Source organism: Echinops telfairi, unplaced genomic scaffold, assembly GCF_000313985.2.
Source record: "Echinops telfairi isolate 266 unplaced genomic scaffold, ASM31398v2 ScPeMD7_7409;HRSCAF=8447, whole genome shotgun sequence".
NCBI lineage: Eukaryota > Metazoa > Chordata > Mammalia > Afrosoricida > Tenrecidae > Echinops > Echinops telfairi.
Genome location: NW_022111309.1, coordinates 1,126,063 through 1,138,362, shown reverse-complemented (window position 1 = coordinate 1,138,362; position 12,300 = coordinate 1,126,063). Strand labels below are relative to the sequence as shown.

Below are 12,300 nucleotides of genomic sequence, written 5' to 3'. Positions count from 1 at the left end.
TCCCCCTCTCCCATGTCCCCCCGGAACTGTCAGTCCCGTTGTTTTCTCCTCCAGATTGTTCATCCAGCCTGTCCTATCCAGACAGGCCTGCAATAAAAAAAGCATTTCAGAAAAATTGTATTACCTATTCCAAAATAGAATCATTAAATTCATTAACAACAGACAAGTTGTATTTCTGTGAATTATATCCTGATATGATTGCACAGACTAAGGTTCTTACACAGACTAAGTATAGTCAGTGATTACACATATGGGAGATACAATTCTGCAGATAATCTTTCTCCCAAGGGACTTCTACCTAAGGAGATAGGACATAGGACGTAGCTAAATTGCTAACCATGGATGAGGAAGTCTGGAGTGATTGAGGTTATCCATGTACCCTCTTGAGACCGGAGAAGGAATGGAGAGAGAGATCTGCAAGCTAAAGTGTGTAGATAAATATTGGCTGAGATGTAACTTGAACTGAATGTTGAAGCCAAATTACAGCTCCTTAGGAATTTCATTAAAAGTTTCTTCATCATTCCTAGATTCTATGGTGCCCATTTTTAGAAATGCCATTGGACAAGAAAAGAACTTATTTATTATCAGTTTAGCGGATGTACCAAAATAGGAAGCTGGAGTCAGGGTCTCCTGTTCATCAGTTACTCAGCTGCAGTCCCAGTTTTCCTCTTAACTGGCGCTATCATTGCACACTCATCACAGAACCTATTCGGTGGGGTTGTACCTCATGGTCTTTAATTGGCTTATCTCTTTGTACTTAACATTTGTAGAAAGTCTCTTTATGTTATACCTACCTTCTTGTGCATATTTAGTGTCAAACGCATACCAGATGGTTGATAAAAGATTGAATGAGTCAATGAGCAGTGTTTCAGAAAGTAAAACAGACCTGCCCATCAGTAAGATCATTCCCAGCTTCATGCATGTTCTTCAGCAAACATAGATCATCTACTGTGTGGCAAGTAACATGGCGGCACCAGAAACACAAAAATTCATAATTAAAAATGGAACTTAGGATCTCTTAGAAAAGAAATATGTAAAAGAAATGGTGTAAATAATTTATTGCAGTGTGTCAAGTGATACTTTTAAGCTTAGACCTAAAAGGAGGCTTTTATGACTTAGGTAGGGAGAGTGTTCCTGGCAGTGGAAATACCATGTGCAAGGGCTAGGGGACAGAAGGAACATGGTTGTACTTAGGGACTGAAAGAAGCCAGTATGGCTGGAGGTAGAGCAGCAGGTGAAGATGATTAGAGTGGTAAGTATGGATTTGTAGCCCATGTTGAGGATTTTGGTTTTATTATTGCATACCTATTCTTTTTTTAACTTTTTATTCTGAATTAAATGAATTTTACAAAGCAGATCCATTGGTTTTATGTTCAGTTCATACATTTTCTGACTATATCATCAATATTACTGAGAAGTATAATTTTGCTGAAGATCATTCAACTGTTTGTTCTAGCAGTACATTGACAGGGAGCTGCCAGAATTTTTTTTTTTTTTGGCCAGAAATTTAAGACAAATTAAGAAAAGGAAATAGAATGAGGGGTATCATTGCTGACATCAGGTGGGTCATGGCTCAAAGCATAGACTACTAGAAACATGTTTACTTGTGTTTTATTGACTGTGCAAAGGTCTTCAACTCTGTGTATCATAAACTGGATAGTTCTGAGCAAAATGGGAATTCCAGAATACTTCATCGTGCTTATGCAGAACCTGTGCATGATCAAGAGGCAGTTTGAAATCAGGAAAGGTGTGCTTTGGTGGTATGTACTTTCACCATACTTATTCTATCTGTATGCTTTGCAACTCATCGGAGACACTGGATTATATGAGGAAGGATGGGGCATCGGGATCGGAGGAAGGCTTCTTGACAACCTGCAGTATACCAGTGATACAACTTGGCCTGGTGAAAGCAAGAAGGATTTTAAACACTTGCTGATGAAGATCAAGGATTGCAGCCTTCAATATGGATTACAACTCTGTAAAGAAAACCAAAATCCTCACAACTAGACCAATAGATAGCATCCTGATAAATGGAGAAAAGATTGAAGTGGTCTAAAATTTCTTCTTGGTTGAATCTATAGTTAGTGCTCACAGAAGTAGCAGCCAAGAAAGAAAAATGATGTATTGCATTAGGTTTTGCTGCACAAGACCCTAAAAGTGTTGAAGTGCAAAAATGGCACTTTTGAGGACTAAGGTATTTCTGTCTCCAGCCATGGTGTTTTCAGTAGCTTCATATGCATATGAAAGTTGGATATTGAACAAGGAAGACCAAAGAAGAATTAGTGCATTTAAATTACCGTGCCAGCGAAGAATACTGAAAGTACCATGGGCTGCCTAAAGAACAAACAAGTACAGTAAGAATACTCCTTGGAAAGGCAGGATGGTGAGACTTTGTCTCACATCTTTCGAACATATTATTCAGAGAAACCAGTCCCTGGATGTGTTAGATAGGGTTCTCTAGAGAGATAAAACCAAATTCCTGATAATATAATATATTTATTTATAAAGATAATTAGATATATAACGAGAAATGAACTGTAAATCATATACAGATAAATATAAAATACAAGAAATAAACAGTTAAATTAGAAGCACTATAAATGGCTTAGTGCAACTCACGTCTGTGAGAGAAAGTTGAGAGACTAGCAGTCCTTCAAGTCTATCTGCTGCCAGATCTTCCTCCATTTGTAGAGAGAGCTAGGCTATGTCAGCACAGCAGCCAATCACAAGGCAGGTCACCAATCGCCAGTCCAGAGATGTCTTAAAGGGACCTCAGCTTACAGCAACACAGTCCACAGGCTCGGCGTCCCACAGGCAGTGTAGCCTGTAAATTGAGGCACAGAACAAGCAAGGCAGCCGCACACTGGTCCGATGATCACAGAGCGAGAGACAAGAAAGGGAAGGCTCACCAAGCCATCCATCTCTCCGCCCCTCAGTCAATCCCACCTGCGTTTATCAGCCAGGCTGGCACAATAAACTATCTCACTGGAAAAGGACATGAAATCGAAACAGACACGCTGCCACCGAGTCCGTGTTGACTCGCGGCGACCTGGGACGGCCGTACAGAACTCCCGTGTGAGTTCCCGCAAGGAGAGCCCAGCTTTCCCCCGCAGAGCAGCTGCTGGCTTCCACTGCTGAGCTCGTGGAAGGAGGCTGTGGGCTGCAAGGGTCACCGTGAGTCAGTGCAGCTGACCTCCCTGCCTCCAGCCTCGGCGGGGACGGTGGTGGTCCTATTGGAGCAACTGGAATGAGAAAAGAATGGCTTCAGAACAGAACCCTGACCACCAACGTTGCTGTCTCAACTCAGTTCCTTTTTTAAAACCCTGGACTCACCGGGCACACCAAGTTCTTCAGACAGCTCTCTGGAGAGAAGAATGAAGTTAAAAGTAGAAAAGTTCTTATCACCTCTCTTTAGAACTAAATAGATAAGTGTTAATGATGAGCTTAAAGTAGAAGAAATACTGTCCCCTTCTGGCTTTCCGCACACCTCTACCTGAGGGATGGGCTATGAGGCTTCCTGTTCTAGACTTGGTTTGTGTGCGCTGCAGTGTTTCTTTTTGTTCAGGACAGTGGAACACACATTTATTGAAAGTAATGGGGGCATAAGAATGCATTGAACTTTTGTGAACTATAAGGGTTTTTGCAAATTTGATTTTTGTTATATTTTAATAATCTCAGACAACTAAATATACCTAGATAATTTAAACCTACGAAAAGAAAAAATTGTGGGGTTCAGACCCATAAGTGTGTTGTTTTTTGTTATGAAGTACTTGGCTTCTCTCACCCAAGAAACCTTTAAAGCTATTGTTTGAAGAACAGGTTTTGCATGGACTTTGTGGAATGTGAGTTCTTTTCATCCTGTCATTATACACAAAACAGTATTTTGTTCCTTTTTTAGATTATTCACTGGCTAGTGCGGACCTATCGGCCCTACAGGGTTTCAACTCCCCAGGAATGCTGTCTCTGGGACAGGTGTCAGCCTGGCAGCAGCACCATTTAGGACAAGCAGCCCTCAGTTCTCTTGTGTGAGTACCTAGAACAATTTCCCCAAGTCTTTGCTCTCAGTATGCCACCATCTCATTTCTTAGTTTTTGTTCTGTTGGCTTGCATGTCTGTTGTCCTGCAATGATGCTTTTTTTAGTTGGATACATGTATTTAGAGAAAGTATTTTCTTGGATGCTCAACAAACTATGTATTCCTTAACGGCATTTAGGGCACAAGGCATTTCTTATATGGACTTAGAGAAAGTAGAGAGACCCTGTTAGTGGTAGTCTAAGGGGACAACAAGGCCCAGATGCCACCATTGCATCCCATCTTTTACCTACTGCTCAGTGAATGATACCCTCTGCTTCCCAAGACCTGGCTGTGCCTGTCCTGTCTGAAGAAAGGGAGCTGGAAGGTACACAGTCCCATCCACCACCCTGCCTTTTTAGCTTGGTGGATAATACGAGGGGGGCTTCAAAAAGTTTGTGGGAAAATTCCATTATATTTCTCTTCCATTTTTCACAAACATTTTGAAGTTTCCTCACATAAGAGAGATACGGAGAACAGGAAAACGTGCTGTGCCTTTTTCCTTCTCCCTATATTGTGGACGAAAATAAGGGGGGAATTCCTTATGTGTCCATCAGGTTACATAGGATCTATGTGTCTGGCCTAACTCATTGCATCAGAGGGGGTATGAGCAAAAGGATCAGCTTCCTGAACAGAAAGGAAGAGGGACCGTGCTGTGGTATATCTGTGGATTAGTGGGAGGAGTGTGTTGCAGAAGGGGGCACAGTGAAACAGACCCAGGGCCTCCGTGTGGGCTGGCTGCTTTTCTGCTCTGAAAAGTAGGAGGTCCCTGGCTTTTGACTCTGACAGTTCCCAGAGAACCTTAGTTCGGCAAACCCTATCCTTTCTATATTCAAAATAACTCTAGTGCACATTGTTATCAGTAGTCTTCTAGGGAATTATGTCAGGGAAATTTCTTTGCCTGGATCAGGTGTTTGTCCCTTAGGCTTATACTAAGCTTCTTAAATGAATACACTAAAGATAACCCTGGAAAAGCCAGTGGACAGGGCATGGCTTGAAGCTCAGAACTGGGGAAAAGCTGTACCACATTGTACTGGACCTCCCTGAGCACGTTACTTAGCCTTTCTGAGACTGAGCCATCATTTGGAAAATAACCCCTTAGAATTGTAAGGATGTGATGAGATGCTGTGTCTCTTATCCTGCCCTGGCCTAAGAAAATGTACAGGAAGAATAGCAAGCAAGCACCGGGGATCCAAGTTGCCACAGAATCCGAGTTTCCCCTCTACTTTTTTTGTTCGTGCATTAGCCAGCAACACAGTCTTATAGCTACAGAAATGTCAAAGTGGTGGAGGCCTACAACCAGAAATTCAGGAGAAAGACCAGGCTTTCTACTCCCATAAAGAGTAAGTCTTGGAAACCCACAGGAGCAGTTCTGCCCTGACCTATGGGGTCACCATGAGTCAGTATCAACTGGATGGTAGTGAGAGTGAGTTTTGAGAACCACTAATAAAAGGTTCAGCTTGATGGTTTTCTTATACCAACCACTGAAGGAAACACTAAAAACCAGTATTTGGGAATGATGACAGGATCTCATTATTATCTGAGACAGTGGACTATTTTTAGTCAGGCAGTGTCTGTAATATCCCTAATTATGCAGATGCGTACACAACCATCTAACATCTCTCTCTCTCTTTCCCTTCAGTGCTGGAGGGCAGTTATCTCAGGGTTCAAATTTATCCATTAATACCAACCAAAACATCAACATTAAGTCAGAACCAATTTCACCTCCCCGGGATCGAATGACCCCATCAGGCTTCCAGCAACAGCCACAGCCCCTGCAGCCCCAGTCTCAGCCCCGGCAGGAAATGGGGCGGTCCCCTGTGGACAGTCTGAGCAGCTCTAGTAGCTCCTACGATGGCAGTGACCGGGAGGACCCACGGGGCGACTTCCATTCTCCAGTTGTGCTGGGCCGACCCCCAAATACGGAAGACACAGAAAGCCCTTCTGTGAAGAGGATGCGGATGGACGCATGGGTTACCTAAGGTTTCTAGGGCCGCCCTTTGTACTTTGTGTTATTGCAGTAAACTGCCCTACATATCTAAATTGGTCAATAAGGATATGAGTTAAGTATATTTATATGTACATACATACATGTATATGTATGTGGGTGTGGCTGTGAGTGTGCGTGTTGGTGTGTGTGGAGACACAGAATCAGGCACTTACCTGCAAACTCCTTGAAGATCCGCAGATGTGCGTCCTATGGCAAACAAGACACTTTGTAGGCAGAGGCCTAGTCTGACACGTCTGTGGATTACTTGTTTCATAAGAAACCAGTTTTCGCAAAGAAATGTGTTCCCATATGTAATTCTCCCACACTAGCTTGCAGAAACCTAGAGGGCCCCTACTCGTTTTATTTAAATGTGCAGTGACTGTAGTACTTAAAAATGCTTTGTAGAACAGAGCAGTAGAAACAGGAACCAAGAAAGCAATACTGTACATAAAATGTCATTTATATTAATTACCCAACCTGGCATGGGTCTATATTGCAAAGGGTTGCATGGGAAAGGGCTGTTGATAATAAAATTAAAAAAAATTAATTTTAAGTCCCGCACATAACTGTTTTGCACGTGCAAAAAATGTATTGGGTCAAAGAAATGATCTTTTTAGCTAAGAAAAAGAAAGAGAATAGAAAACCACGCATGAGATATTCAGAAAATACTAGCCTAAAAACATAGAGCATTAACAAAGTAAAACTAATATATTAAGTTATCATTGGAATATATCAGAAGTTTCTTTTTACATTCATATCTTAAAAATTAAAGAAACAATTTAACTCATGTATATTTTATATGAAATAAAATACCCTTATGAGTTGATGATTATATATAAAATTATATTCACTACATTTGAACACATTCTGCTATGAATTATTTATATAAGCCAAAGCTGTATGTTTTCCTTTTTTTTCTTTAATTTTTTTTAAGAATGAATAGCTTTATCTTGTTTTAACTGTTTAGTTTTATTTTAAGAGGAAAAACAAACAAAAATATCTTGCAAGCAGAACCTTGGAAAAAATAAGCCATGAATGTTTATTATCCTATGTGTAAATTAAAAGTTGAGCCAAACACTTTGTGTATATAGCATCTTAAATATATTATCACCTTTGATGTATGTACCTATGTATTGTATGGTCACCAGATTTAAAAGTATATTTTTGTGGATTGCCACCAATGGGGCTGCGGGGGAAAGGTGAGGTCCTTATTCGTAGAGTATTCACTGTTTAATACTTACTATTTTGTTAAATATACTGTACTTTGGATTTTAATTATTAGCCCAGTTTTTTCCAGAGGATTGTATAAAGGGGTTTCTCCCCTCACTGGTGGTGAATGTGTGATGTTACCTTGTAATCTTTGTGCTGTTTGGGTTGAGCATCATTATATATTTTATATATATATGTATGTACATAAATAGCAAAGTGGCAAAAAAATTGGTGTTACCTTCATCCTGCATAAATATAAAATGTGTTGTAGCGGATTTTATAAGGCATTATTTAAAGTTTGCCTTTTGTGAGGAAAAATATAGTGGAAAAAGCTGACCTAATTAATATTAGAGAAAAATGACAAAATATTAGATGAGCACAAAGGTTTTATAAGTGGTAAATTATTAGGAAAAGCATTCATGGGGGAAGGGATTTCGTTTCTCCTCAACCCTCTAAAAATAGTGCTGCAGCTGGTTCCAGTATGCTGGCATTGTTCACGATTATGTGTGTCAAGATGACACTGAGTGTGTGTGTGAGGGACGGGAGAAGTTCTCTCACAGCTGCAGATCCTTGTCATGGTTCTTGCCATCCCGAATGAAATTAGTGGAGCCTTGTTCTTACAGAAAGATTAATTGGTAATAGCTAGTTCCTCTGTTCACTGGACCTGTGCCATGAACAAAAATTCGGAGTCCTGCATATCTTTGATTACAGATTTTCAATACTCGTTTTCCTGAGAAACCCAAAAGAAGGGTTTAAAAATGGCTATTTTATATTTTAAACTTAATATTGAGAAGCTACCTACAATTTTTACTTCTCCTTTCAGATAAACTATTCCATTTTGTTTCCTTCCCCTGAATTACTATCTTTTTGACAGTTTCCTTTTTACTATTTGTGACAAATAGACAAATCAGCCACATTTCCTGACTGCAACACAGATCTTGGGTACAGGGTATACCTACATCAGTCAGAGGCTGCAAACTGAGGCTTCTTGTTTTAATGGCATTTTGGGTGGTAAACTCTTAATAGAAGCCAAAAAGGGGAGCATAATATTCCCTCTTCTGTGTAGATATTTGGCTTTTGTTCAGAATAGATTGGTTTTCTTTTAAAATGTACGATTTATACTAAACTGCTTGTGGCCACATTTCTTCATAAAGTCATACCTAATCGCAACAGTCCCCCAACACTGAATTTCCAAGATAATCCTTACCACTTTGTAAATCATTTATAGCTTTGAACGTGTTAAGTGATTCTTTCATTATTATTTATGCATGTTCATGAACTTCTGCTGTACATGGGGATAGGAGTTAACATATTCACATTTACTGTCTTTTCTTGTGTGCCTTATGAGATGGCTTTTCTGACTGTATCTCAATAGTCTTTCTTTCTATGCAGGTTTATAATCAGTACAACTACTGTTTTCTAAAATAATGTTACACAGGCTCGGAGTTTGTAAAATTACCAGGTAACAATTTATTCCGTTTTCAGGAACTGAATATTTGACTGTTAACCTTATCCCATATGCCCATTATGATTTGGAGCATATGGACTTGACAGAGACGTCCTTCTCCAGACAGACACCCATGTGCAAACACATACACATACACATCTCTCAGTGGAAACAGACTTGGAGTGGGAACACACTGATGGTGTTACTTTAGAACCTACTTTTCTTATCCTTTTAGATTCATGTGCTTTGTATAAGACACCATTGCAAGAAAAAGTTCTACCTTCACACAAAGTATTTTATTATGCAAAGGCAACATTTTTTAAAAGATTAGAATAAATTATACTGGGCAAAGTACATTGCCCAACAACACTACAACTGGTATTACACTGAGAGTGAAAGTCACCATTGACATACCCAAATGGCCCCAACCGAAACTCCATCTTCTGAGCCCTCACTGTGTCCATTGTGCTAGAGACTGAATCAGGGGTTGTTCGAAAAGAACAATATATGCTTTACCATTTCCTTCAGCTATAAGGACAACTAATAATTCATTAGCATAGTTTCTGTATTAACCATCACGCGCACAAGAAATACATAGTAAATAAGGAACCTGAAACTCCTGGCATCGGGTCATGAGAAGCTAGATGATTAGAATGTGAAAAAGATTTTACAAATGTAAAACTTACTTCTCTGTAGAACCTTTCTTCACTGCTGTGCAAGAAGACACTGCTTTGCTATATTTAAAATGGCTTTTTTAAAAGAGATTTATGTATTTGGTAAATGTTTGTAGTCAACAGTTCACACAAGAAGCTGTACACGGTTTGATCATGTAAAACCGTTTGGCGGCACAAGCTGGACTTTGTTGCCATCCTTGAGATGAACCTTTTAAGAAAAATAAGTTAACCCCAATTTTTCCCTGAATGTGTTTTTTCTTCATTATACAATAAATATTATAGTGAACTTTTTATCCGACGGTAAGAAAATGCTAGAGGTTGTTGTAAACTGTTTGTCTGCTGCACTCACTACAGTAAAGACGCCCTGGCTTTCACTGTGCACTCCAGACTCTGTCTTGTTTGTCGGAGAGCATGGATTCCAGAAAGGACCTTTGGCCACCAGTCATTCCCTTTCACAAAAATCTCTGTTTCCCCCTTCCCGTCACAAAAGCCTCTTTCACCTGTAGGTCCCATTGACTTCTTTTGAGACCTGGTCAAGGGCACTATGTTCTGGCACCCCACCAACTCTACCCATGTCCATTCCCAGACTCCCCCTTTGGGACAGGAGTCCTGCCAGTCCTGGGACCCGTTAAGGTGCAGCCAGTGCCCCCTCCCCAATCTCAGTTACCTCGATTGTTATCTAATTGCTGTGTGCTTTTGGGGGTGGACTGATTTAATCCATTCAAGTTCTTAATAACTGCTCCCCTCACAAGATGGTCACCAGAGGAGGGGAGTGTGTTAGAATTTACTCATTAGATTCTATTTCTCGTGGAAGCTTAGGGAGTGAAATGACTTTGTTTGTTTGTTTGTCCCAAGCGCCTATATAGCAAGTAAGTAAGGCAGTGGAAGACATGTTAACTAAAGTCCGCTTTTACTTTCACCATTGAGCTGTGTGTTCCAGTACTGTCGGTGGTCGTCCCCCTTGGTTAGAACTCAAATAAAAGTTACAAGTGGAAAATGTTCTATTCCTCCAGTTTTGCCTTTTAGCCCAGAACCTAGCTAAACAGATTTGTGGTGTCAGGTCCAATTAGAGGCTAAATTTTTTGTGCTGGTTTTACTTGCTACAGTTGAGCTATTAGGTTTTGAAAGTTGAGTGAGTCTTATAGCTACAATTATTGTCACCACAGCTGCAGCTACTTACAATCAATTCACTGTTATTTCTTAGTGCTCACAGTGACTTTAGGCTTGATCCTGTTTTTAAGTTACTCACATTTGCCTGGCACCAGCTAAGAAAAGGATTTTCCTATTAGAGCCCTGTGCCATATGGATGGCTTCAGATCAGCCCGCTGCCATGGACAGGCCTACAGCACTACTGACTTACACAACAGGGGAAACAGGAGTACTGCTTCTTCTGTCTTCCTCAACAGTTACAAGGGATTGAGGGAGGGAGGCAGGGGCTGACTGAGGGCTGAGTGGACTTGTGTCATGCATCCATCAGAGCGGTGCTGCCCACTTACCTGTGCTCAGCCTACAAGAATATTGAGATGGCTGCCTTGCTCTCCAACTCTGCTTCTCCCCCATCCTCCCCTCTCTCTCCTGCTCTCCTCCCTTTCTCCTTTCCTCTCCTCCCCCTGTTTATATCTCTCCTTGTCTCCCCTTAACCCCCTGCTGCTTCCCTACATGAATGCAGCTGGGGAAGGGGGGGCGGAGGCTACACAGGGAGAAAGGAAGAAAACCACAGTTGCACTATTTTTTTAACTTTATGTAGAACTAATTTTAGAGTTGTACACAAAAAATTATATGTATACACACACCTCTCAGTTTTCCTTATTGTTAACATCTTACATAACTGTATGAGGGTAAGTCCAAAAGTATTGCTACGGAATCCAGGAAATCTTTATTTAAAAAAAAAAGTTTATCTATAAACTATATGAATATATATAGTCAAAATGTGAAGATAGTGGTTTTCACTGTAGCACCCATCCATGCCCATACACCTCTGAAAGTGGTGTGCCCATCTTTGTAATCCTTCCCCAAAAGGTTTTGTACTCTTCAATGCAAACTCTTCTTGGGTTTTTTAAAAATGTTGAGTAGGGAGTACAAAAAGCGTTCTAAAGGGGCAAGATAAAGATTGTAGGGCAAGTGGGCTAAGGTCTTCCAATGGAATTCTCATAGCACAACCCTTGAAGCATGAGCAGGTGCACTGTGATGGAGACAGTTCCCTAAGCTCGACCTTCCTGGGCTGCTGCTTACCAATGCAGTTTTTCCATCTTAGAAATTCTTCCTAAGTCCCCGTGATCAACCTGTTTTTTGAGAAATTCTCTCCAGATTACTCTTCTGGGGTCCCCCCAAAAGCTATAGCCATAACATTCTTAACTGACTTCTCTGCCTTAAGCCTAATTGGCCTGGTAGATCCTCTCAGATGCCGCTATTTGGATTGGACTTTGTTTTCTTAATCGCATTGACATGTCCCCAGTGTTGAGTCATCCCAGCTTAAATGGTGCCTTAAAAACGGAAGGAAAGATCAGCTCTTTAACTTGCTGGTCCTCGTGCATCACTGGCACCCAGTGGCCCAGAAGCTTGCAGAAGCTAAGATGTTCCCTTAAGATTAATAGTGTTGGACCATGTGCGATCCTAGCTTTAATCACTCTCACATCAATGATAATTCTAGTTGTCTTCTACCCATTACTGGACTTCACCCACAGTTTCTTCATTCACCAAGGTTGACAGTCTTCTCTTGGTTAATCATTGAGGACTTCCAACTTAACCACTTGGCCAATCTAAAAACTGTTATTTTATGTGGGATCACATTCCTTTGAATGTGTTAACAATGGTTGCTTCATTGGGAAAATGTCTAGGTGAATTTTGTTAAAATTTTTTCTATTAGCCCTGATCTCAAAATTGCTTGCTTTTCCCCCATGTCACCCCCC

At 40.6% G+C, this 12,300-nt stretch overlaps 1 protein-coding gene across 5 annotated transcripts in view; it reads left to right on the top strand.

The window, feature by feature from the left end:
* Positions 1 to 9,772, top strand: part of MEF2A (myocyte enhancer factor 2A) — a 110,451-nt gene extending 100,679 nt beyond the window's left edge. For all 5 annotated transcript variants that reach the window (XM_004709849.2, XM_030887370.2, XM_004709851.2 and 2 more), the window contains 2 exons: positions 3,899 to 4,025; positions 5,714 to 9,772. In XM_004709849.2, the coding sequence (XP_004709906.1) occupies positions 3,899 to 4,025; positions 5,714 to 6,053 (467 nt within the window). In that variant the 3' untranslated portion in view covers positions 6,054 to 9,772. The remainder of the gene's footprint in view (positions 1 to 3,898; positions 4,026 to 5,713) is intronic.
* Positions 9,773 to 12,300: the final 2,528 nt, after the last annotated feature.